The following is a 26,307-nucleotide window of genomic DNA, read 5'->3' on the forward strand; positions in this document are numbered from 1 at the left end:
TTGAAAATACTTCATGTAAACACCTCAAACCGTTTCAATTACCCCAAACCGGTTGAAATTCCAACCAGATTGAAGGGGGTGGTTTAAACCTTTTCTAAAGAGATCTGTCTGTCATGTATACACTTGAAACGGGTTGATCCCTGGGGCCTCATTTATCAAAGAGCGTGTAAAAGTCCTCTTAAATTTTCAGTACGACGGAAAGGCAAAATGTGCGTACGACCAAAAAATATACACTCTTTTCAGATCTATCAAACTCCGCGGACACACGGCTGCACGGTATTTCCCTTGATAGATCACAACGGACCTGAGAAAAGCGTGGATGAGAACACGCCTCATACCCAGCCCCCTAAACAGCCCCACACAACCATATGTGGTCAATGCAAATCAGTTACGTGCATATTAAGTAGCCATGTGCACTCTGGAAACCTGTGGAATGACGTCAGTGGAAGACGGTGAAGACAACAGACGGACGGAGAGCGGAGAAAGAAGCGGAATTTCTCTGAAAGCGAGATACACGGTAACACGGCAATATCAGTCAGAAACATCATCTTGCATTGAAAGGCTTCAATAAAAACAAAAAACTCCCAAATCTAAATGAAACAGAACAGAAAGAAGAAGAATCATATTTATTCTGCCCCTTATTTTAGATAATGTCATAATAATTTAAAGCAGGGTTTCCACTGCCAGTCAGTACTACTACTTTGCACCCCTTTCCACTAACCCCCAACTTCCGTTCACTGGAAGACTTTGATTTTCATTTGTGCATAGCTATATATTAAAAAAAAACAAACAAACAAACATTGAAGTCCACCAGTCTGTGACTTTTCCTAAAATGATGTTGGGCAGCACCCATTTTTGTTAAATACAATAATTATTCACACAAAAAATATCGATCATGTTTTCTCATTTGCTTTGATTTGTGCCGACATTATTGGGCTTGCTGCTTGCTTGTGTGTGTCCAGTCTGGCTACGTAACACACGCACGTCGCAGAAATTATTTTCCAGACTGGACAGACGGGTTGTGGAAGAGGTGTAGCCTACATGCAGGGGAAAATTATCAATATGATATCAAAAGAAAACGAAATTCGTTTTATAAAGCCAGTATTTAGGAGCAAACTAGTGTAAATGCACAGGGGAAAAATCTGAGTCGCTGTGCTTTTCATGTAAAGTGCCGACGTCAACACGTGTGCGGTGGTGGTGGGGGGGGGGGGGGGGGGGGGGGGGGGGGGGTCATCATCACCACCACTTGCTACTTTCAAAACAGTGTCCGCGCTCCTCTCTCCCTCGCATACTGCAGTTCTCTGACTCAGCAGCGGTGTCGCCAATTCCTCTTGTTCTTCAAAAAGCGTGTAAATGCCGGTACGCCATGGTCGGACTGGTCGTAAATTTTTGCTCTTACTCCCGACAAGTTTTGGTTTGATAGATCCCAAATTAGGCGGAGAAAAGTGCGTACGCACAAAATGGGGGAAAGAGCGTGTAAAAAAGCGTGTATCCACAATGATAAATGAGGCCCCTGGCTGCGTTCGTTCAGGACCTGACGTACGTACGCACGCACGCTTGAGCACGTACGAGCCGTGCCTGCCTGGCTGTCTCAGTGAAAATGTCCGTGTAATATGGGAAAATGTCGAGCAAGAAATTTCATAACGGACTGGCGGGTCATACGAAGTTCTGTTTCCACTCGGTGTCCGAAAATTCATGCAGAGAGAGGAGGAGGAGGAGGAGGAGGAGGAAGCGGTGCGCCGCCGGTGTTGTGCCGAAAAGAGACCGCCTGCCCGGGCAGTCGTTTTTCTGCAGGTAGTCTCTTTTCGGCACAACACCGGCGGCGCACCGCTTCCTCCTCCTCCTCCTCCTCCTCTCTCTGCATGAATTTTCGGACAACAAGTGGAAAGACTCTCTCTTCTTTTCCTGCTAAAATTAGGAACATGCCACGCTGCTGTTTAATAATATTATAACAGCAAAGACTGCGCTCAACAAACGATGTATTTCGGCACAGCTGTAGCACTTCCATAATCAATACTGTTGTAACCATAGTAACGCAATCACTCACGGCTGCGGGCACATTCGAAGCGTTTGTTTCGTCGGCGCATGTAAACACCCAACCAGTTTACTTTGTAACCCATGTATACGCTCAAGCTGAAATCTTCAAACAGATTGATTTAAACCAAACCTTTCTGAAACCGTTTGAAACTGTCCATGTAAACGTACCCAATGTTTATTTCACTTCACAAAATGGCGCTGCACTCTGAGCTTTCGATTGACAGCTCACTCGACCAATCACAAGCTCCCTCTCTCCGGCTGCCGCCTGCAATAGCGAATGAGTGGCTGTGTCTGTATGAGGAACATCCCCTCCGACAGCGCTGAATGGCTTCAGCCAATAGAAACGGATCCCGATGACACTGTAGCATTGAATAGCCAATGAAATTCCGAAAAAACGATGTGCTGCATTCACGGTCCCTGGGAAAAGGCAGCACTGCCATTTCCATGCGTAACTTTGCAAAAGCTGCACTTTGGCGCATGTATTGTTTGTCAATGGCAACTTTAGGAAAACGCCTAGATATACACTTAGAAAAACATGTGTAAAATACTCATTTTTAGCAGGATTGTTATCAAATTTGAACTGGGGCCAGGTAAGGCTTCATGCTGTAGTCCCATTGTGTTTTCCAGCTAAAATTCTCAGCTACACTCATCTTCAGGCATCTGATTGCAACAAAAAAATTCAGGCGAGAATAAAAACATTCTAATTCAGTGTGCTCCCACTTAGATTACTCAATGATAGTAGCACTTATAGTGATTATTTCAGTTTGGGGAAAAACTTCAGAGTGTTACCTTTCAAAAGAGACCAAGCCCATCCATATTCTCCAAACAGTTCAAGAACAGCATTCAATTTACTTTGGGTACGCCTTGGATAGGCGAATGATATTACGCACGTTCCTAAAGACAATTGTGAAGAAATTTCTTGGTAAGGATTTAGTTCCCAGATTGGTCAAATATCTGCTAAAATGCCCTTACTATAATATATCTCCTTAGAACAGATCAAGTGAGTGAGAACATCTCTACCTGTGTGTATGTAGGTGTGTGTGGTATGTGTCCTATTTGAAAGATACCTGCTCAGGGTGACGGAGCAGGTCTGTTCACATGGTCACATACCACACACACCTACACTACAGTATGTCCACACTCACGTCATCTGATCGTGTCAAAGTGATAATCAGCAACATTTCATTCGCTAGCGTCACCCTTCATGTCGTGCAACCTGTAGGACTTTCCAGCGTGACACGATAACAACAAATAATAATAACCTCCTTATACTGTATAGCACGTTTCCAAAACAAAATTTAATTTTTTTTTTATAAACAAAAAAAAACTCATGTTACGTCGGTCTGTCTGTGTAAAACACCTAAGGGTCAGCCTCAGCCTGCCCTCAGAGGTTGACATGGTGATTTCACCTGCCGGGTCTTTACTGAGTGAGATTCTGCCTCTGCGATGGTCTCACATTTGGGATTATTATGACAAAACAGTAGCTCTTATCAGAATAAGAAGCAGACTTTGACCGAACAAGCTGATGTGTTTTTGGTTTCTCTAAATAAATAATTCCAAAGCCCATGGAAGTTCAAACAGAATGCACTTCTGCTTTTTTTAGGAAAAGGGCTCCAAATTTTGCATCGCAGTTATTGGGCAGTCGGATGGAACTAACCTCACTCAGAGGCATGTCATTGTTAACCTCTACTGTAGGTGACAGGGATGGATCTACTATGGGCCAGTGATCTCCTCAGGACCTGGTTGCTGCCCTAAGCAGGACCCCCCCCCAAAAAAATAAATAAATAAATAAAACAAACAAAAAAACAACAACAAAAAAACATTAAGGGGGCCTCCTCCCTCGGCACTCTGGATCCCTGGTCCAGCCTCATCACCTAATACTTCAGTCTATCTTATCTCACCTTGCCTAGTTATACACAACTCTAATTATATTAATGGTAATTTCTATTTTTACACTATACTATACTACATTACACTATATCATTGTACATTACATTAGGTCGTGTTATATTATTTTAACTTACTATATAATTGTGTTATTATGCATACCTCACCGTCACCCAAGCATACGCATGGGAACACGCATAGAGTAGAGTAGTAATTAAATTGCTTTCACTGCCACTGTCATCGTCTCATCTTGTTATTAGCACGTAAATAAAAAGAAGCTCATTGTTTAAATTCTATAAGGCTCTCTGCACATTGTGAGAGAGATGATTGGCTTGTCTGGGGAAGAAAAATCAGTTTACAAGTGTTCAACTTCAGGCTCAAAAGGAAAATAGCAAATCACTGCAGAGATAGTTTAAAAATAATAATAATTTTTAAAAAAACAGGGGCATGGCAAAACTCACTGGGTTGAGCAGGCGCCCAATATACAGAGGCTATCACTCAGTTTGAATCCCCTTTGCTACATATCATTCACCCATTCTGTCTCCCCATTTCCTGTCTCTCTCTCACTATGCTATCAATTAGGCATAAAAGTCCCCAAATATACTTTAAAAATAAAATAATAATATACAAGCATAATTAATACTGAGACATACTGTAGCCTAAATGGAAATCTGCAACCCTGATCACATCTTCATAACCTCTACAGGCCAGGGTGAGCAATAAATTGTAATCGCTGTATGAACACAGCAAACAAAACTCAGCTACTATTTTTCTTGTAGTAGTTCTGATTTGTAGTTTCCTTTAAAAAAAAACAAAAACAGAAACACACAAAGATTAACTCTGACATAGAGGGAAAATTAGTTGCAGTGTCTGAGTTATTTTTGTAACGTCCCATACTCAAAACCTCATCATTTTCTTTCCCTCTTGCCCATATTTCATCAACTGCACATTGAGACCAAAGAGTATTAATGCAAAGAATTATAGCATCCATCCAGCTGAGCGGTGCAGTTGATAAAAGTATTTCAATAATACAGTACATGGTGTTCCCTGAGTTACAGAGGGTGTTTGGTTGGATGTTAACATGTTTGGACGGGTTGGCAACAGTCTCAACTCTGTTATGTCACATCTTTGTTGAAATACACAACAATAATGGGGTGGGACTTCATACCACCAATCCTGGTGTAAAGTTGTTGCTGTCACACTCAATTGCTCCATCATTCAGCTTTCAGTCACTGACAGGTGCAGCAGGTTATTCTGAAACCACCAGAAACTTGACTCTGCTGTGGGGCTCTGGATCTGTGATCAGTCTGAAGGAGAAGAACCTTCAGGGCTACAACCAATATCTGCTGTCCTTTGAGAAAGTGGAGCACAAGTCAGCAGAGGTCATAAATCTCGGGAGTCAGGTAAGCCCAGACCAGTCCGCATTTTTCTAATGTCAAGAAAAGTAATGAATTCCCATGCAGCCACTATTGCTCGAGATACAACTATTCTCATACTCGTTCCACAAGAAAACAACAGCACTTCTGATCGTGCTGCTTTATTTGGTGTACTTGTAGTCAGTTCAAATTACAATGTGTTGTGTTGGACTGGAACACTGAATAACAATCAAAGTGTGATTAGTAACCTGGCATTAATTTTCTGCCATTCTTTAGAGCTGTCATCCCTCTGCCAATTTTCATCACCATATAATTATAATAAATGTGTCTTTTTACTATCAACAGCAATCCATTATAATTTTCAGATTAAACCATAACCCATACATAATCTTTGAAAGCACGTTTTGATGTTTGGATATCAATAGGGTTGAGGTAAAAAACAAATGTTGCTTCTCATACTGTCCTCTGGTTTGACTCACTGGTTTTCAGACTTGCCTTTCCCCTGGTTGACCAAGAATTGTCAACACAATATAGAAACTGAACCCTAACTTTTAATTGGGATTTTAAAGGTTTTTACATCAAGACTACAAAGAGGCAGTGTCTGGGTTAATGCTCCTCTTGTACTTATCTGATTCTGTGTGAGAGGATTCAGTGAGTTACGAAAAGTGGTCATCAAACTTAAAGCAGAAGTAAGTGATATATTTGTGTTAATATAAGTCTTAAATAGTTATATCTTCCGACAGCAATCACTTACATAGAGTGTTTGGACTGAAACACGGGTCTCTCAGTCACTCTGCTCTGCTCTGAGCCGAGGAGAAAACATTTATCGTATCCTACAGTTTTTATCCAATGAGGAGAGAGAACGGCATGCAGGGCTATGTGTGCAGCCAAGGAACGCCGTGAATGTGGCAACGTAGGGACGAGGACTGTTATGGTGCGTTCAAGGAAACTCGTATTTTTCCGACCGTGAACTCGTACCAGTTCGATCTGGTACGAGTTCACCGGTCGGAAGTTACGAGTGGCCGTTATAGTGACTTTCACAGGTAAAACAGGTCGGAAAAACACGAGTGGGTTGCCTGGAACGCTACAAAGTCGTAAGTTGTGACTTGAAGCTGTAATTTACGATTTCAAAAGCCTGCCTGGAACGCAGCATTAGCGAAAACGACCGGACCACTTACTTCTGCTTTAAAAAAAGTGCCAAAAAAGTACAAATGTAATCTTTAATCATTTTAATCAGTGCTGCAGGGTCATTGTTTGCTTGCATAATGGACACAAGATCACCAAAAACCTTCATGGGACTACCTTTAAAATTGACTTTTGATGTACGTATGTGTGTAATGCCCGGGAAAGAAGTTTAACTTTACATCTGAAGAACAATCTGAAGATGAACTACAGCGCTTGGCTGTATGAGACATGCAAGAAATTTGTAACAATATTGTAGCATCAACTTTGTACTTAGCTAGATTTCACTAATAGATTAACTGTAGAGTCACCTTGGAGCTCTGAGAGCTCCTTGCCTCTGCATCAGCCACCGCCTGCACCGCTCTGCTCCTAAACTGGCTTGCCGTCCATGTACATGACCCAGCCTGCCAACTAGAAACTGCCTTTATCAGCTCCTCTCACTACACAACCCTTTTATCATGACTAATAAGGTCAGGTATTATAATACGTTATAATTTCTAGTAACTCGCTGACAATGCCCACATTTATGCATTATAAATATAGTTATAATGTGTTACAATTGGCTTATAGTCGTGTATAACTATCATAATAAACAACTGGCACTACACAACCCTCTATACCATGTTGTTAATGCATATTCCATGTTATAAACTGTTTTCTTGTCTGTACACAACATCTATTGCATGTCCCCCCATCCTGGCTGAGGGATCCCTCCTTTTCTTCTGAGTTTTTCCAAGGGGCAGAGGATGTTGTCCAAAAATGGGTTATTTGTCTTGTCTTCTTACTTAGTCTAACTGCAGCTGTGCTGCAGTGACTTTATTCCTCTTTGCAGAGCACTTGCAAGACCGAGAAGATGCAGATCCATTTGATTTTGGCAGGTCTTGTCTCTTTCTGTAGCTTCGCTTCGAGTCAAAATCTAGGTAATATAAACTCTACATTATTGCCATTGCCTAATTTATCTCTTACAGTGTGTTAGTTTGTTATGCCCGTGTCAAATGCCTGAGCCTCTTTTCTTTCATTTCAGCATGTAAACCAAATATTCAAACGGAGACAGATTTCCAAAGATCAGACATAGGATTCGGCTACTCTCCTGATGCAGAGCATTGTCAGAAGCTGTGCACCCAGGTCCCAAGATGTCGCCACTTTACCTACGTTTGGGAGAACCATAGCAGTACAGAATTGTATGACACTAACCCATGATGACATACACAGAACATAATTACATTTTTTTTTTAATACAAATTTTGTTTAAGAAAAGGGAGGAACTAAGTGTTGACTTAAGGATTCAGGCCCTTTCCTATAGGTTGAATCTTCTGCTTTTATTCTCCAGCTGGGCCCCTCCCGGACACTCACATTTCTTTCTTTTTAACTAACTCCAAGCAGCTTCACAGCTTTCGCCGAGAGCCTCCTGTCTACCATGATGGCCAGATTGGTGGAATGCTGCATTTCATTTCCTTTATTTGTTCGAGAGGGACAGTGTACATTAATGAACATTTTAAAAGGATAAAATGTAAATGCACCCAATTATAGCCAATAGGCTAATTTCCGTTGGCAGTCCCCCTGCCAGATGGAGCATGGCAATGAGACCTATGATAAAGGTATACAAATTACATTAAGACAAATGGCACAATATCTACAACAGCAACATTACACTTTAGCCCCCACCCATACGCACATATGCACAAACACTATCCAATCCACAACCAGTAGCCTACTCCCTTTACCCCTCAACCACACAGTAATGTATACATCCCCCATTCAGACAGGGGAATATTCATATCAACAACAAGAACAACAAGTACATGTCAAATTACACTTAATTAATTAAGCCATGTACTACAGGGGATTCAGGGACTAATGTTCACAAATTTGGTTTTCTATTAACCATTTCTTTAGATTGGCTTTAAATGCACCGTATGAAATGGACTCTCTTATGTTTTGTGGTATTGTATTCCACTCTTTGCCTGCCCTACAGGAAAACACTGACTGACCAAATAAAGTTTTTCTATATGGGATCTCGCAATCTCCTCTAGCCGCCCCTCTTGTACCACTTGTTGCAGGTGATCTGAATTGTATAAGGCTGCAGAGTGGAGGCGGAGCTAAACTGTGACGGATTTTGTATATAAGGCAGCAGTTTTTGAAGAAAACCAGATTGTTCCAGCTTAGAAGCCTATATTTTTTGAGGATTGTGCAATGATGGAAGGTTCTTGATTTTTTATCCAGGATTTTGAGTGCTTGCTTGTATAATGATATTAACGGGTTTAAAGTAGTGGGGGTTGCAGTGGGCCCAGGCGGGTAGACAATAGTTAATATGAGATAATATGAGAGAAAAAACATGTACATTTTCGCAGCTTCTGTAGACATATGATTTCTGAGGTGCCTGAAATTTCCAAGTGTGACTCTGAGAATATTGCTTACTTTTTTTACATGATGTTTAAAAGTGAGATTACTGTCCAACATAATACCTAGATATTTGTATTTGTTTACAATTTGGATTCTCTGTCCAGAAATAATAACATCAGGCTCGGTGTATGATTTTTTTTGTTTTGGCAAAAAACATAGCAACAGTTTTGGATGAATTAAGTTGTAGATGGCAATTGTTCAGCAGTTTGATACATTTACCATGACCTTTGTAAGCTTGTGAAGCAGCATCAGAAGTGGTCCTTACCTTTTACAAAAATCACGGTGTCATCTGCATACATAATAACCTCGCAGCCTTGGCAAACAGTTGGTAAATCATTGATATAAAGACTAAAAAGAATTGGACCCAAGATTGAACCTTGGGGGACACCTGTGATGAGATCTTTAAAAGTAGATTTTGTATTTTGTATTTTAACACACTGGGATCGGGTAGTGAGGTATGATTTAAACCAGTTGGACGTAAACTGAGAAAAATTAAATTGATGAAATTTAGACTGAAGGATATTATGGTTAACAGTATCGAAGGCTTTTCGAAGATCTAAAAAAACTGCACCAACCACACCCCCTCTGTCCATTAGAGACTTGACCCTTTCGATTAAATAGACAGTCGCCGTCTCTGTTGAGTGGTGGGCTCTAAAGCCATGTTGCATGGGATGAAGGAGCTGGCTGAGGTTGAGATGAGAAATTAGTTGGTCTGCTGCTAATTTTTCTATAACCTTGGATATGACAGGGAGGATGCTTATGGGTCTGTAGTTTGAAACTGAGTGGGGGTCGGCACCTTTAAAAATGGGGACAACAGCTGCCGGCTTCCAGTATTCTGGGAAACTCCCCTGGCCCTGGGTGAATGAGATATTCACAATGTGGGTAATGGGTTTGGTCAGCGAAGGGGCTAGATCCTTTATCATAGATGAGTCCATTTCATACACATCCTTTGACCACTTAGGTTTTAGTGAGTCAATCACCTTTTCAACTTGAGTTTCAGATACTCTTTCAAGACAAAAGATAGGCCCAGTCGGCTTTGGTGCCTTGGCATTATATTGCTGGAGTAGGGGAAAACTATTAGAGATGGCAGCTACGGATTTGATGAAGTAGTGATTGAAAGCTTCAACTACTTCTGTCTTCTCATTTGTTAGAGTGTCATTAATCCTCAGTTCAATTTGTTTTTTAGCATTATTTTGTCCGGTTAATTTCTTAATTTGCTGCCATATCATTTTGGAGTTTCCTTTATTATTTACTATTATTTCCAGAAAGTAGTTTGCCTTGGCTTTCCTAAGTTCTCTTGTCACATTATTTCTTAATGATGTAAATGTGTGCCTATCTGTTGTGAGTTTGGATTTCACTGATATTTTTAGGGCTTGATCACGTTCTTTCATCATTTGAAACAGAGTATCATTTATCCAGGGCAAGGAGGCTCTTTTATTTTTATTTCTAAACTTCTTTGAGAAGTCTTTAATACGTTTATGTAGTTCATCAGTAAGGTACTGGCTGGTGTAGTCCAGATTATCTGATTTCATTAGATCATCCCACTTAATACTCTGCACAGTGTTTTAAAATCTTCCTTTTTATTCTTTGGTATCTTCATGGAGTCCGTGCTCTGGTCCATGATAGAACATTTCTTTCCATTTACTTTTCTAGCCATTAAAATTAAATTATGATCAGAAAGTCCAGTTATAAGGTTATAAGATTTGATTATTCTATCTGACATGTTACTAAAAATTAAATCAATCTGCGTGCTGGATGAGTTGGTGATTCTGGTTTGGGTCCATCAATTATTTGTGTTAAATTAAAACTGTCTGTTACTTGTTAAAGTTGCTTTCGTGCAGATTTATCTTCCCAATTCACATTCACATCTCCTAATACTATCACCTCTCTGTTAAAGTCACATTGTTGCAATAGTTTTCTAAACTTTTCATAAAAGCTGACATTTGATTGAGGGCGGACGATTAAATGACAATTAGTGTAAAAGGACATTTCTGGTGAAAGTACAATGTTTAGACCCAGGTATTCTAGTTCACAGTTTTCAAGTTCAATTACATTGCATCTAATTGTGTCCTTTATATAACACATAACACCCCACCTTTTCCATATTTACGATCGTTCCTAAAAATGTTAAAAACCGGGCACATTTATAGCCGCGTGCGGCGAGTTTCATTCAACCATGATCAGATATGGCCAAGAAGTCCAGATTTGATTCTTGTAGGAGATGCTGAATTTGTTCACATTTAGAGAGAATACTTCTGATATTTATGTGACCACCTAACAGTCCTTTGGGTTTACTACGTGCGTCCCAGATTAATCTAGAGTTGTTTACAGTTTTGAAAAATTTCCATTTCCGATGTTTGTTTATCGCTTTATTGATGCGCCGATTAGATCTAATTGCGCGTATTACTCCAGTCGTCAGCTTCCCACGATTAACGAGATCCTCCAGATGTCGAGTCGTTTCAGTCGCCGTCAGTCCAGGATCGCTCCCTGGCCCTCCAGTCGCCCCGTTCGCCACCACGCCAGCCGCCGCCTCCCTGGAACCTGTCCCCGAGTACCCAGCCTCCGCACCCCGTAGCCAGTCTCCAGCAGTACGCCCACTCCCGTCTCCTCTCCCGTCAGCCACAGTCAGTCTCGTCACGTCTCCCACAGTCGTAGGACCAGCAGAGATATCCGCATTAGTTAAAGTGCCAGCAAACTCCATGGATGTACCCCAATCCACCGTGCTTACCTGAGGAATCACAGCGGTGCTCCTGTCGGTGTTTTCGGTATGTCTGCGCAGGTCGCCATGTTCGTTACTCGTTTCCCATGTGGGAAACGGGCCGGGGCACTGGTGTATATCCCCGGACATCAGAAGGCAGATGGCAATTATAGCTGCGTCAATATTTGTGCGTTTGGATGCGGTTCTGATATTTATATTGCCGTGACGGTGACGCTTCGGGGCTGCGTGCCAGCTTGGATACAGAAAGGTGGACAGCAACGTAAGACTGCCATACCCAAAATGTTTGAGGCTGACTTTATTCCGTTCGTGAGAGAAACACTCATTAAAATTAGGTCCAGAGTCGATGTTAATGTTTGTCCTACTAGTAGTTTCTCCAGGATCTCTGGAGCTCAGGCAGAGACCTACAGGTTCTTGCTCATTTCTCCCCATTTGCTCATTCTGTCAGGGCAGAAAGCTCCTTAAAGAGTCCTGGTTGCTGCAAATTTATTCCACTTAAGAATAATGGAGGCCACAGTGTTATTGGGACCCTTCAATACAGTGTAACAGTTTTTGTCCCCTTCTCTCCTCCTTCTGTTTTGTTTTTTGCTCGGATCTGCATCACCAACTGAGGGATCTTATGTAGACAGGTGTGTCTTTCCCAAACATATCTAATCAGTGTTGACCACAGGTGGCACTCAGTCCACCGTCTCCAACATGATCAAGAGAAATCTCTTTTTCAAGAGGAAGCTAAGAAGGATCAGAATACTTATGAAATTTGTAATCCATTGGTTTTCCTTTTGTCTATTTGATAATCTGTATCTGTCTGCAGGCATTATAAGTGCCATTATAAGTTCACTGCCAATGGAGAACCAAGCGGTGTTGCTGCAGGAAACGGTCTCGCCTCTGGTTATTCTCTCAAACCCTGTGACCCGGAGCCACGTAAGTTCACCAACATTTTACACCATTACGGTAATTGTTTAATAGTTGGTGAGGTATGGTTTTGTTCTCTCTAAGTCTGCTGTCTGTCTGTTGTCTGTCTGCTGGGCTGTCTCTCTGCCAGTCCTTTGTCTGTCTAAAGTGTACCCCAACCTTGAGTTCCTGGGGACAAACTACACATCTTTGGTCATGGCCACCTATGAAGAATGTCAGAGGGTGTGCACGCGGGACCCTTTTTGCCAGTTCTTTACTTTTGTACATGAAAACTTCACAAAAACGGAAGAAAGGTAAAACTGGTTATCATGTTACTTTGTGGTTTGTCATCTTTTTGAGACATTAGGGGAAGTCATTGGCTGAAATAAAGCGGGGCATGTACTGTAAAGGTACATGATGTGGAGTGAGAGGTCTGCTAAGGTCATTAACAGAAACCACTGATGCATCTTGAGAACAGGGCTCAGTGGTCAAGCTTCATAATATTTGGATCCTATTTTGTTTGTTCATGTTTCGCTAGTATTTTTCACTCACTCCATAACCCAAAGCTTATAATTCTGGTTTTCTGTTCAAAAACGTATTGTCCGAGCTGCGTGATGTCACAGTGATATTACCTGGGTTATTTTCACAGATGTGACAAAACTCCTCCATAGCCACAGATATTGTATGACTTTCTAGTTTTCAACATGAATTGGGACTTTGATTAATCCATCCAATGCACTTCATTTCTGTTTCAGATACAAATGTCATCTTAAATACAGCTGGTCGATACCAACGTTTCCCTCTGTGAAGACTCTGACTGGTGTAGTCTCTGGATTCTCCAACAAATCAAACATATTTAAAAACTTTACAAACGGTGCGCAGTATTGTAGCATCAATAAAACACCCTGTAGGTTGTTGTGTGCATACATCCTAATGTGTTGCCTGTGTTTTGTCCAGCATGTGAGAGCACACTTTTTCCAGACACTGAGATCCAAGAAAACAGCTTCCAGTCCCTGCCTGCTGCCTCTGCTGAGAACTGTCAGGCACTGTGCTCTGCTCATCCATGCTGTACCTACTTCTCATATGAGAGGTAATGCCTGGGAGTCAAACAAAGATGGCACAAACTGAAATGACGAAGTGCTAAATTACTGTAAATTGGAATAATATCTAAATCTGTGGTAATTTCATTTTTGCTATTTTTGCAGTGCTACCTTCACATGTAACATGATGAACAATTCAGATGTACTGATAACACAAGCCAAAGTGGGATTCATATCTGGACTTCCAGTGTACGAGTGTCTGATGAATAGCAGTATGTATCACTAATCAACACTAAAAATGTTAGTCAGGACATAACAACAGTAGAGCAGAACAGGCCATCTAAGCACAGATATTCACAGTCCCCATATTACAGAATGAATACATGATATACATATACACATACTAAGACAAAGGCCAAAATCATTTAGCACAGATGAACATTTATCAATCCATTGTTTCACTATAGAGAGTTTCTGTATTAAATGTGTGCTTCTCTGCTAACAGGCTGGGTGAATGCTCAATATGATAATGTTGACTTCCTTGGTTCGGACATAAGCATGAGTCTAAAGGATACTGTTGACGACTGTAAGGAGGCCTGTAATACAGACCGTAACTGTCTGTTCTACAGCTACGTCAATGACAACTTCAGTGTCATTAGTCGGAGGTACAGTATTCTTAATACATGCATGTATGCCAACTTGAAAACATAGCTGCCATTGAGTCATTTGAGTTGAATGATTAACTGCATTTATGAAATGATGTTGGTTGTATTTTTCAGAAAGGAATGCTTTTTGAAGCGTGTCATCACCATGCCTGCTCCTGATAAAATTGAGAAAGTAGACGATGTTGTGTCTGGTTTCTCCCTGAACATCTGTGTGTGAAGTGACACAGAGACGAAATTAAAGGGAAATCAGTGATTTATAAATCTCTTGCTTTGAAATTGGCAATGGGACAGTTCTTTTGGTTACAAAAGTACATTATTGTATACTGCTCCCATGATACACTTGTACTCTAAGCCTTCATATATGGCACTTTGCTAGTAATGTGGCTCATCCCTCCCTCCTTTTCTTTTTTATATACAGTATTTACTTTCTTTTTCTTTACTTCTTTTTTGTTTGTTTGTTTTGCACCCTATACTTAACTATGTATGATTCTTTTGGTAGGTAAAGGTATTCTCAGTTGTCTGTTTGTCTCTGCAACAAGGTTTTTGGAAGACTACATTAGAATTTCATGTTTCTCTGTGGATTCACATATCTGCCCTAATTGGATGATTTGTCTTTGATCTATATGCTTGTTCAAATATTAAAAAAAGGAAAAAACTTCATAAATAAAGGCATGCTTTCACATTTATCTATTTTATGCTTTTTTCAGGCTTTTTGTTTCATTGGCTCAGTAAAAGTTTGATCACCCCTTGATAAAACTGACCTCTGGGACCTCAGAACAAGTTGTTCAACTCATAGATATAAATGAGAAGACTAGATAATTCACCTGCCACTGCTGCCCAATGACACGGCGTAGCTACACAGTGGCCATCTTGGGACGGGCAACTCTCTCCCTCAGAGCATTAAGCCTACAGTATGGTGCATGTTCTGCTACAGTATAATGACCAGAGCATTAATGCAGTTATGATGTAGCATACTTAAAATCATGGATCATTTTAATCATGTACTTTAATTTTTTTTTATATATATATAAAAGTAACATTATAGTAACATTATGCAAATAGTTAAAGTAATTGCTACATACTGATTTGTTTTTCACAGAGTTATGAATAGTTTTTTTTCGTGAAGATGACTGGATCACCTATTTACTGCACTGTAACTGTATTCAGAGTCAGAGCAAGTTGCCTGTCCTCAATATGGCGGACTGTGAGCTACGCCTGCGTGTAGTCCATGGGGCGTCTACCTATATTATATGGTTCCACTAATACAGTGCAGACCAATCCAACCAAGACTGACTCAATACAGACTTGCATACTCATCAGGATGTTTCCTGGGATGTCAGGATTTGTAAATAACCTGGTCTGACATCATCAATACACAGATAAAACAGGGAACCCGAGTATTGATTTAATGGTATCTTGTTGGAGAGTCGTGACACTAAGCTGTGTAACTTATTTAGCTTATTATTAGCAAAAATCAAATATTGCTTTCATAAATACATATTTACCGAAGTCTAATAATCATGAAAGCTTTCTCGTAGCTTAGAGTTATTTACAAATACATAGGGGGCGGTGCACCCAACCGAGGCTGCCATATGTTGCATCGCCATCTTTGAGTACAGTGGCTGAAACGGGACAAACTTGGTTCAAACGCTCTATTGAGTGTCTGTGACTAGGGTTGTGCCGATCAGCAACCTGATCCAGGACGATCGATTATGTTTTTTTTTTTTTTTTTTGCCGTTATAAAACACACACATGGTGCGAGTCATACATAAGACCTCAACATCGGGGCAGCAGATCTCTCACCATGGAGCCTACTGTTTGCACCAGTTATTATTGACATAAACAGCTGTGCCGCTGTAATGGAAATTTTTATGTTTATGACCCTTGGTTGAACTTTGAAGTTGTATGCTCATGAACTTTAGGTGAACTTTGAAGAAAGTGCAAGTTGCACTTTTCTGCTGTGCATAGGGCAATATACAGGTGTCCATCTTGGTTCCTGTTGTTTTTGTGATGATTACGCTTAAGCAAGCAATTGTCTCCATATTCAAAACCACGGTGGATGTCAACGAGATGTCAACACGCTGAGGTGTGAAAAAACCACAACAAACCTTCAGTTACAGATAACCGCTAGCTTCCTGCCTTTACATATGAGTTAATCTTATAATAGCCCAATGCTAAGTGCAAACCTGTACTTTGATTGGTCTGTTGCAAACTTACTCTGCAAGAATGCAATAATGTTATTGGACAATGTATGATGCCGCCTCTTAGGAGGAGCACAATGGCTCCTTCCCGCTCTTGTGCCTAATCTGATGTACTAACTACATCTCAGTGTGCACTCTCAGACTTTGTGCGTGACAGTCCACCATTTTTGTTTTAAAACCAAAAATAAAATACATTATAGTCTCATTACTTATCCATGTACTCAATGAGTTTGTTGTCACCTCCTCTGGGTGGAGCTGCCCAATCACTGCTAGTTGACTGCAGCTGTATGACCCCCTGCTTACTCAGCCTCTGATTGGCTATCTCTGACAGTGTAGGCCATAGTAGGGGAGAGTGGGGTAATTTGTGCCATGGGGCAAGTAGTTCCACCCCTGTTATCTAGAAAACCATAGAAGACGTTGGTCTTGTGATCACATATTTTTGAAGGGGCATCCAATTTCACTCATCCTATCAAGAAGGGAGACACATGGCTTGAGAGGAAAGCACATTTATGTTCAAAAAACAAGTTTTTGCCCTCCAAAGTAAAATTTCTATGATCAAGGTTTTTTGATTGCCATGTTTGAACAATTATAGATAACTTTGAAAACAGTTCACACATGTTTTAGTGCTTTATTAAGCTACACCATGAGTCTATACAGTTAGCATGATGCCAGCTCAAAACAGCTGGGGAATCCCTTTTTCTCAAAATGCTGGGCTTGGGGTAATTTGTGCCAAAGGGCCTGGGTTAAGTTGTGCCAGTGGCAGTGCTGTCTGTGTATAGGAGAAACATGGCAGTGGGCACGGATTTGCTTGAAACTTGACATGTGTGATGAGGGACCGCCCCTGAACACACCTGCCCAGGCTGGTTGTGCTCGTAGCCTGGTGGATGAACAAAACATTGCGTTTCTTTGCGCCACAGCCCCCAGCGTGCCTCAGGCCTCCGCGACTGCATGGGGACAAGCGAGGGCCCGATCATCGCCGCTTCTGGCTTTAATTTTGTATTGAATGTCTTGCTTTTATATAGCATTAACATTTGTGAGATTAAAATGATCTGTTTTACTTCAATTATCAATGGCACAATTTACCCCAGTGTATTCTCTCTAATGGCACAACTTACCCCGCACCGGGGGCAAGTTGTGCCAGAATTTTTTTTTTTTCTAAAGCTATATTTCTGAAACGGTTGATTTAAGATTCAAAGTGATTGTTCCCAGGGATGCACAACATCCTAAACTATATGTACATATATTAGTTGGGGGCATTATTATAATCCCATTGCTTTAAAGGCAGTTTAAGTAAAAATTGGCACTACTTACCCCGCTCTCCCCTACAGTATATTTGCCTGTAATGTCACTGCTGTTTTAAAAAAATCTCTGCTTGAAAAAGGTCCTGAGGACCGAAACATTGTTTTTTCTACATTAAAGTCTTTTGCTACTGACTGGACAGTGCGGGGGAAACCCTTTTTTTCCTCGTTTACTCGTATCTCATGCTCCTACACACCTGTCTACCAAAGATTTTTTTAGGTGTGCACCAGCCTCCATATCTTGTCTGTTGTCTGTTACCTCGTTGCCGCAGCCGCTGCCTTTCCGCCTCGCTGGCTTCTTTTCCATAGCCGTAACCAAGTTTGAATTTAAAGGAAGAACAGAAAGTTATTTCTTTATGTCAATATCTGAGTTGATCTAGCCTATGTCCCTGCTACACTGGTCTTCAGCACCAAAAATGTCTATTTTTGCAGCTGCATGTAAAGATGGCTGTAAACTCAATTGAGTTTTCTGTCGAAATATCAAATAGAAATCTAATGAAAAGAAATACAGAAATACAGATGCCTCCAAATTCCACTGAGAGCGAGAGAGCGAGCTGACAGGAGCAATGATGTAGACACACAACCACCAACCAGGGTATTTCCAGTTGAGAACTGAGACTACTTCTTGTAAATGGTGGAGGGAGAGGTGAGGGTAAAGTCTAATACGTAATATACTGATGCAGGCATGTAGTCTACTATATAGCCTACTCAAATACAAATCTGAGTTGACACAGCAGAACAGGTCTTGAGCCAATAAAATATATAAAATGCTATAGTGGAGGACCTTATTCATAAATAAAGGTTGGAGAAAATAGAAAAGATCACTAACACAGAGCATCTTTGAAAAATCTCATTTATCTGTACGTAAAGCCACACAGTATTACACTTAATTGAGGAAATGCATTAGTAATCTGTAATCTTTGAACAAGATCCTAGTAATTTTCTTGTCTGATATAAGGAAACACGGTGGTACTAAATTGGAAGACTTGCAAATAATGAGTAGGACAAAGAATGTGGAAGCAGTTCATCAAGAAAACAAAGATAACCAGCCTTGTTGGGGGTCATTGGTGACACCAATGAGCAAAAACATCTCCATTTTTATGTCCGCTGTGCTGGGATCATATGGGATATGTTGGTTTGATATAATGTGATTTACCAAATGAAACTTTTCCACAACTAAGATAAGCTGATAGTGGTTAATTGCTACCTCTTGTCAAACTCTAAAAATCAACTTCAGATAGCGAATTGTTACTTAAATTATAATGGGGCATATTAAAACAACTCTTGCTAAGCCAAAGCATGGTTTTGAATATATTCTTATTATATCCCAACTATAAGTGAAAACAAAACTCCCTGATCGGGTTTTTCTTTCAGTTTCCTTATGAGAACACTGCAGATGCTTGTGGGTGTGTTTGGTACATTGAGCCCATATAAAAGAAACTGACACATGCTCAACACTTCACTCTTTGATTTGACTGCAGTGTCTACTCTGGTCTGTTCACCTTAAACACAGGCAGCAGCTTTTACAACCTAAACATGGCAAACTACTCAGGTAAGTCATGCTACAGAATCATCATGTTTTCAGTGAACCTTTCCAGTATTTTAGTGCTGAATCAAACTTCACATAAAGTACAGGTCCTGATGCTCAGACAGAACTGCATATGTGTTATTTCTGTTTTTCATAATCCAACAACAAACTCCTGACTGCTCATACATCTTGAATTTTCCCAGTTATTACTTTAGATTGAAAATGGGTATGTTACTGTAAAGCAGAAGTAAGCGGAATGTTTGTGTTAATATAATTCTTAAATAGTTCTATCTTACTTACTTACTATCTTACTTATATAGAGTGTTTGGTCTGAAACACGGGTCTGTCAGTCACTCTGCTCTGCTGTAAACCGAGGAGAAAACTTTCCTTGTATCCTACAACCTTTATCCAATGAGGAGAGAGAACGGCATAAAGGGGCGGTCCTCTCTGTGTGTGCAGCCAAGGGATGCGCGTGAATGTGGTGACGTAGGGACGAGGGCGGGGACTGCTAACTCCATTGGCTGACAAGAAGTTAGCCAAAACCACCAGATCGCTTACTTCTGCTTTACGTAAAGATTTGGGGCATTTTTGGGTCTGAAGTAGCTTTTATGCTATTACATAAATCAATCTGTCTGAATGTCTCAACACAGGATTAAGCAGGACAAATGATGAAGAGCTCAGGATTGTGATGGTGGGGAAGACTGGAATTGGGAAGAGTGCAACTGGAAACACCATCCTGGGTCGACACTGCTTTGAGTCAAAGTTCAGTGCTAAGTCTATGACTGTCGACTGCTCCAAAGGCAGAGCTACAGTAGATAGACAGCAGGTTGCTGTCATTGACACCCCAGGCCTGTTTGATACCAGGTTTGGCATGGATAAAACAACTAAAGATGTCTGCCAGTGCATTTCTTATGCTGCTCCTGGACCCCATGTCTTCCTGGTTGTCATCAGACTGGGCAGATACACTGAAGAGGAAAAGCAGACGGTGCAAAGAGTTCAGGAAATGTTTGGCCAGGCTGCAGACAGATACAGCATGGTCCTCTTCACACATGGTGACCTTCTTGAAGGCAACACTATTGAGGCGTTCTTGGATGAGAGCCCAGACCTCCAAGAACTCGTGGCCAGGTGTAATGGTCAATACCATGTTTTTGACAACAAGGTGATGGATGGCTCTCAGGTCAGAGAGCTGCTCCAGAAGATCAAGGCTTTGGTCCAGAGGAACGGAGGAAGCCACTACACCAATGAGATGTTCCAGGAAGCTGAGAGGGCAATTGAGGAGAAGAAACAACGCATCCTGAAAGAGAAAGAAGAGAAAATACGTAGAGAGAAGGAAGAACTGGAGAGGAAGCTTCAAGAAAAATATGAAATACAGATGAAGAAAATGAATGAGCAGCTCCAAGCTGAGAGAGAGAGGGAGAGAAGAGAGAGAGAGGAGGAGAGGAAGAGAGAGAGGGAAGAGATGGATGAGGAGAGAAGGAGGGAGAGGGAAGAGAGAGCGGCAGAGAGAAGCAGAGAGAGAGAGGAGAAAGAAATGGAGATGGAAAGAGTGATGAACAGAATGAAGGAAGAACATGAGAGAGAACTGAGAGAGGAAAGACATAAGTTGCAGTCCAGACATGAAAATGAGGCCAGAGATGAAGCTGAAGAATTGAATCCACTCTTTGCTCTGGTAAAAGCTGTAGATTTTGCTGGCAAATCAATAGTACAAGGATTTAAAGCATTGGGAAACATATTCAAATGAGCTTCCAGAAGCTCTCACACAACATACAATGAATAGAAGAATGAATCCACAGAATAATAATCACAAATCCTTTTATCTTTATCAAAGAGGGTGATATCCAATATGTGTGGCGGATAATGTTGTGCCATATTGGAAATATGTGTATGTACATGTATGTAAATTCTACTCTTTTTAAAGTTGAAGATAAAACATACTGTAAGGACAATTGTTTTCACCAAGATCACATGGTTTGTTTTTGTGACTCTAGTACAAATCTGTGTTTCAATTTGAAGAAAGAAAAGGTGAGTGTTGATGATGCCAAGTAAAATTTTATATTAGTAAAAATACAAATGCATGTTTTGAATATTCTGTAAAACATATCTGCCTGTTTGACATACTGTACAACAAAGATGACACTTTTGATGATGAAAGTATGTTTTAGAAATAAAATCCATAAATAAAGTAACTTTTATATTGGAAAAAGAATATTATTGTACACCAGATAATACAGGGTAATGTGGGGTGGAGGGATACAGAATAAACACTCTTATGTAAAAGAAAAAACACTTTTAAATGGCACTTTTTGCACACACTTGACTGAATTAAACAAACTTTTGGCAAGTCTTTAATATTTTCATTACCTCAGCTTGAAGGGAATTTATTTTTCTCTCTTTGAGTTTTGGATTTATAAAAAAGTACTTACTTTTATACTCCTGATATGTGATATTTCTGTTTGATAAACAGTGTTGAAAAATAAACTGAACTCCATTCTTGACAACTTTCTAACAGAAACCTGTACTTGATGTCAGACATTCAACAACACTGTTGGAGAACATTTCACTCTGAGACACATTTGCTGCTCCATTCAATTCACTGTTCAATCTTATTTAGATTACATCAATGATTTACTTTACAGGATGGGTGTAGAAGACCTTGCCCTGACAGATAGCCACCCAACAGTCCGTACAATGAGCAAGCAAACAGAACCAGACTCAGAGTGGCAGTTGTTGGTGTTGACAGGTTGGTTTGAGAGGGAGGCAGGTGGTGGAGAGAGATAAAAGTTGGGGTCAGATGCAGGTTTAGGATGGAAGGTGAGGAGGTGGGAGGAGTGGACGGAGACTTATATCCGTGGGCCTCTATTTTAATTTCCCCAATGAGATCAATAATGTTTAATGTTAGTTTTCCTCAGTTTATTAGTCTTATGTATCTTGTGTTCATTTATTATAAAGATAATATATTGTAACACATGAAGAAATGCATGAAGAAAATGTTTTTGAAGGGAAAAGACAAAGCAAACACTTTTGTCTTTTCCATCTGCCATCTGCACTAAAGATGTCATAATAATTCTAGCAGCTGCATTTCAAGACATTTCAAGAGCTGTGTTTTTAATCATGTTTTCTGTCAAAATAGAAATTAACTTCTAATGCAACAAATCCAAAAATCCAGATGCTTCCAAACTCCACTGAGAGAGAACAAGCTGACAGGAGCAGTGTTGTAGACACACCCACCAACCAGGGTGTTGCTGGGAAATGAGACTACTTCTTGTAAATGGTGGAGGGAGGGGTGAGAGGGCTAAAGTCTAATAATGACAGATACTGATACAGACTGATAAAGGCATGTACCATTGTATACTCAGATAAAAATCAGAGCTGACAGCAGGACAGGTGTTAAGGCAAACAGTTCTTTAAATACTACTGAAGGACTGAAATGATTTTGTAAATGAAAAGAATTAGGAAAAAACAGGCTGGAAAGAAATAGAAAATAAAATCAACATAGAGAATCCTTTACTATATGTGTAAGGACAAAAGGACAAAACCTGATGTATTTGTGTATATATGAAGAGGAAAGTCTGTGCCACAATTATCCTTCCTTACTAGAACACAATATCTGTACTTTTATCATGGAAATACCCCTGCTATAAGAGAACAAAGCTAAGCTCAGTATCACTTTCACTTTGGTTATTTTCAGTTTCACTCTGACGTTCACAGAGTGGGAGTGGTTTGCTGCATGGATCCATCTTATAAAAAGGCGAAAGAAAAAGACTCTGTTACTTACCTTGAGCTTTGGCACCCGGTGACACAAACATGGCCAGCAAAAACTACTATGGTAAGCCATGGACTCTATTTAGTAAGGATACAGATACATATATACAACATGTTTACTTGAAGCAACTTACTGTAGTTTTGACATGTGCTTACTTTTACAGTATCTTCTATTCTATTTTATCTTATAAATCTACTATACTGTATATGTACAGTTGGGGGTTGTTACTAACTTGAAATGACTGTAGATTAATGAAAGCATCAGTTTTAGAAGGCATATCAGGAAACCTTTGTATATCATAAAGCTAGAGTGTTCATTCTTATTTACTGATATTTGTTGTTCCACACAGAACAAGATGATGTTGATGTAAGGATTGTGATGCTGGGGAAGACGGGTGTTGGGAAAAGTGCCACTGGAAACACCATCCTGGGTCGACACTGCTTTGAGTCAAAGTGCAGTGCTAAGTCTATGACTGTCGACTGCTCTAAAGACAAAGCTACTGTAGACGGACAACAGGTTGCTGTCATTGACACCCCAGGCCTGTTTGATACCAGGTTTGGTATGGATAAAACATCTGACAGTATACATCAGTGTATTTCTTATGCTGCTCCTGGACCCCATGTCTTCCTGGTTGTCATCAGACTGGGCAGATACACTGAAGAGGAAAAGCAGACGGTGCAAAGAGTTCAAGAAATGTTTGGCCAGGCTGCAGACAGATACAGCATGGTCCTCTTCACACATGGCGATGACCTTGAAGGCACCACTATTGAGGAGTTCTTGGAGGATAGCCCAGACCTCCAAGAACTCGTGGCCAGGTGTAATGGCCAACATCATGTGTTTAACAACAAGCTGAAGGATGGCTCTCAGGTCAGAGAGCTGCTCCAGAAGATCAAGGCTTTGGTCCAGAAGAACGGAGGAAGCCACTACACCAATGAGATGTTCCAGGAAGCCGAGAGGGCAATTGAGGAGCAGAAACAACGCATCCTGAGAGAGAAAGAAGAGCAGAGACGCAAACAGGAAGAGGAAATGGAGAGGAGACTTCAAAACAATTTGGAAATACAGAAGAAGAGAATGTATGAGCAGCTCCAAGCTGAGAGAGAGAGGGAGAGAAGAGAAAGAGAGGAGGAGAGACGGAGGGAAATTATGAGGATTAACTTGGAGAGGGCAAGGGAGATGGAGTTAAGAGAAGCAGAACGGAGGAGACATGAGGAGGAAAGGGAGAGGGTTTTGGCAAACGCGAGGAGAGAACTGGAGGAACAGCGTGAGAGAGAGCTACAAGAGGAAAGAGAGAGATTGAGAAGGCAAGTAGAAGCAGTGCAACAAGTTATCTATCACTCATCTCGCTCAAATGGTGGTTGTACAATTCACTGATTTGTTTTTCCTGCTACTTTTTTTCTTTTATGTCCCGGAGTGCAGTGACCAATTCAACTACTTGTAACATCTTAGGCCGTCCACTGGTTGTTTTGATGCTCTATTAACTGTCCATTTACCACATGTCATCTCCTTAGTCATTACAAGCACCCTGCTAATGGGATACAGAAATGAGAAAGAGTACCTCTGGTTTGTGATTGTCTCCCTCTTGCCCAAGTCCATGTCATCAATTTGGCGATCAAGTTGTCCTTGTCATACTTTATAATCTGTCCTCATGCTGTCATCTTTTATTCCAGTGCCTTTGCTGTGACCCACTTGAGTGAATTGAATTTGAACTGGACAGCTATGCACCACAGCCCCGAAAAAATCTAGAAATTTAATACACCATGATTCTGCTCGTCAATAGCCCTTTTACTGTACCCTATAATGAGTCCTATCCTACTTTTAAACCTGATTTTAAGTTTATTTACATCTATTCATTTTTTTTACCCCTTGCCTGCACTTGAATTTTATGGTTTTGTTTTGTGAATAGTGGTTTTTCTTTTTACTGTTATTGTAAATCTGTAGCCTATGGTGTTTTATATTTTATTGACCTGTAAAGCACTTTGAATTGCCCCAATGACATTTGCTACATGAATAAAGCTGCCTTGCCTATTGCCTGTGCCAATAGGTAAGGACAACAACAATTAACCACAGGCTTTTTGTGCAACAAACAACAACCGTGGAAAAGCAGCTTGTGTGAAAACCACGTGGATGTAACTCTTAATATTTATCATATTTGCATAAATCTGGAACAACCTGAAAACAAACAAACAAACTTAAACAGAGGATCTACGTCACATTAGTTACGCTGAAATCTGTACCTTGAATCCAAGAGATGGCTGCAGCAAACAACTAAAATACTGATGCTCATCAACTGGATTTAAATGACATCAAAATTAGTTACACATTCATTTTTAATTTGGCTGTATGCAATTTTGTGATAAGAGCCCCAAGTTTGGCAAAAACACTCAAAACACAGATTTAATTTATTAGTGAACTGTAAAGAGTCACTAGATGGAGCCAGTGAGCCACTGTTCAGTGATCCTGAGGGGCAGAGGGGAGAGAACTTTTCAGATCCTACTCAAGGGGACTAATACCACATTGAAAATGATCCGCTGCAAAATAAAAGTCCAACACTGAAAAAAGCTATACTCAGAGAAACAAACTTTCTTCATTAATAGTAAAATTTAACTGAACTGTTTCAGATTTATTACAAATGATAGATCAGTAAAAATAAATGAATAAATCAGGATCAAATCTGGTTTAGGTGGAAAACTTTGTACAAAACTATTTTGTATCAGACTGCAGCTGATTATCATTCTAATGGATTAATCAGTAAATCAGCGAATAAAGAGCATGCTCATCCAATCTAAGGTGTTATCTTCAACTGTTCCCTGCTCAAAAGTAACCAGGGTAATCAAGAAAAACAAAAACTTGAATAATTAAAGAGGAGGCTGTCAAATTGTTATTGCTTAGCTAGAAATGTTCAGCACTTCACATGAGAAAAAGATTTAAACTATTATCAAAGGAATTAGTTTCATTTAATTTCATTTGTCTGTACTATATGTCTTAGAGCAAAGCATCATGTGATCAAATTTTTCCTCTGAAATGTAGAAATGGTATGGAAATTGGTATGGAAAGAAAAGACTTAGATATAGTACAAGTACTTGAGCTCATGTGCTTAGTCCAGACGCTGATAGGAAGCTCATAGTTGCCATGGTTATCTCTGATCCCAAAATTATTTGACAGAGTGTCCCGGTTTTAGATGAGGTTTGGTGTGATTTAATTAAAGCAGAAGTAAGTGGTCCGGTCGTTTTCGCTAATGCTGCGTTCCAGGCAGGCTTTTGAAATCGTAAATTACAGCTTCAAGTCACGACTTACGACTTTGTAGCGTTTCAGGCAACCCA

At 40.4% G+C, this 26,307-nt stretch overlaps 3 protein-coding genes across 3 annotated transcripts; all 3 read left to right on the forward strand.

The window, feature by feature from the left end:
- The first annotated feature begins 4,587 nt into the window (after positions 1-4,587).
- LOC146991509 (coagulation factor XI-like) lies at positions 4,588-14,414 on the forward strand. Its single transcript, XM_085788969.1, has 10 exons — positions 4,588-4,636; positions 7,507-7,653; positions 11,332-11,509; positions 12,413-12,522; positions 12,644-12,806; positions 13,248-13,366; positions 13,450-13,582; positions 13,698-13,804; positions 14,038-14,197; positions 14,312-14,414. The coding sequence occupies exons 1-10, from the start codon at positions 4,588-4,590 to the stop codon at positions 14,412-14,414; spliced, it is 1,269 nt and encodes a 422-aa protein (XP_085645095.1).
- Positions 14,415-18,994: 4,580 nt separating this feature from the next.
- LOC146991510 (GTPase IMAP family member 9-like) lies at positions 18,995-21,415 on the forward strand. The gene is made up of 2 exons (XM_085773830.1): positions 18,995-19,248; positions 19,875-21,415. Exons 1-2 carry the CDS (start codon positions 19,233-19,235, stop codon positions 20,963-20,965), a joined length of 1,107 nt encoding a protein of 368 aa, XP_085629956.1. The 5' UTR covers positions 18,995-19,232; the 3' UTR covers positions 20,966-21,415.
- Positions 21,416-23,013: 1,598 nt separating this feature from the next.
- On the forward strand, positions 23,014-24,924 carry LOC146991511 (GTPase IMAP family member 9-like). Its single transcript, XM_085791502.1, has 2 exons — positions 23,014-23,050; positions 23,337-24,924. The coding sequence occupies exons 1-2, from the start codon at positions 23,029-23,031 to the stop codon at positions 24,356-24,358; spliced, it is 1,044 nt and encodes a 347-aa protein (XP_085647628.1). The 5' UTR covers positions 23,014-23,028; the 3' UTR covers positions 24,359-24,924.
- The last annotated feature ends 1,383 nt before the right edge of the window (positions 24,925-26,307 follow it).

Source organism: Trachurus japonicus, chromosome 1 (assembly GCF_045865225.1).
Source record: "Trachurus japonicus isolate A0001 chromosome 1, Traja_1.0".
Classification (NCBI taxonomy): Eukaryota; Metazoa; Chordata; class Actinopteri; order Carangiformes; family Carangidae; genus Trachurus; species Trachurus japonicus.

Coding starts and splice junctions, on each gene's coding strand:
- LOC146991511 (XM_085791502.1), top strand. CDS start 23,029: ATGGCCAGCAAAAACTACTATG. Junction 23,051..23,336: donor GGCCAGCAAAAACTACTATG/GTAAGCCATGGA, acceptor TGTTCCACACAG/AACAAGATGATGTTGATGTA.
- LOC146991509 (XM_085788969.1), top strand. CDS start 4,588: ATGGAAATCTGCAACCCTGATCACATCTTCATAACCTCTACAGGCCAG. Junction 13,583..13,697: donor ACCTACTTCTCATATGAGAG/GTAATGCCTGGG, acceptor CTATTTTTGCAG/TGCTACCTTCACATGTAACA. Junction 14,198..14,311: donor TTCAGTGTCATTAGTCGGAG/GTACAGTATTCT, acceptor TGTATTTTTCAG/AAAGGAATGCTTTTTGAAGC.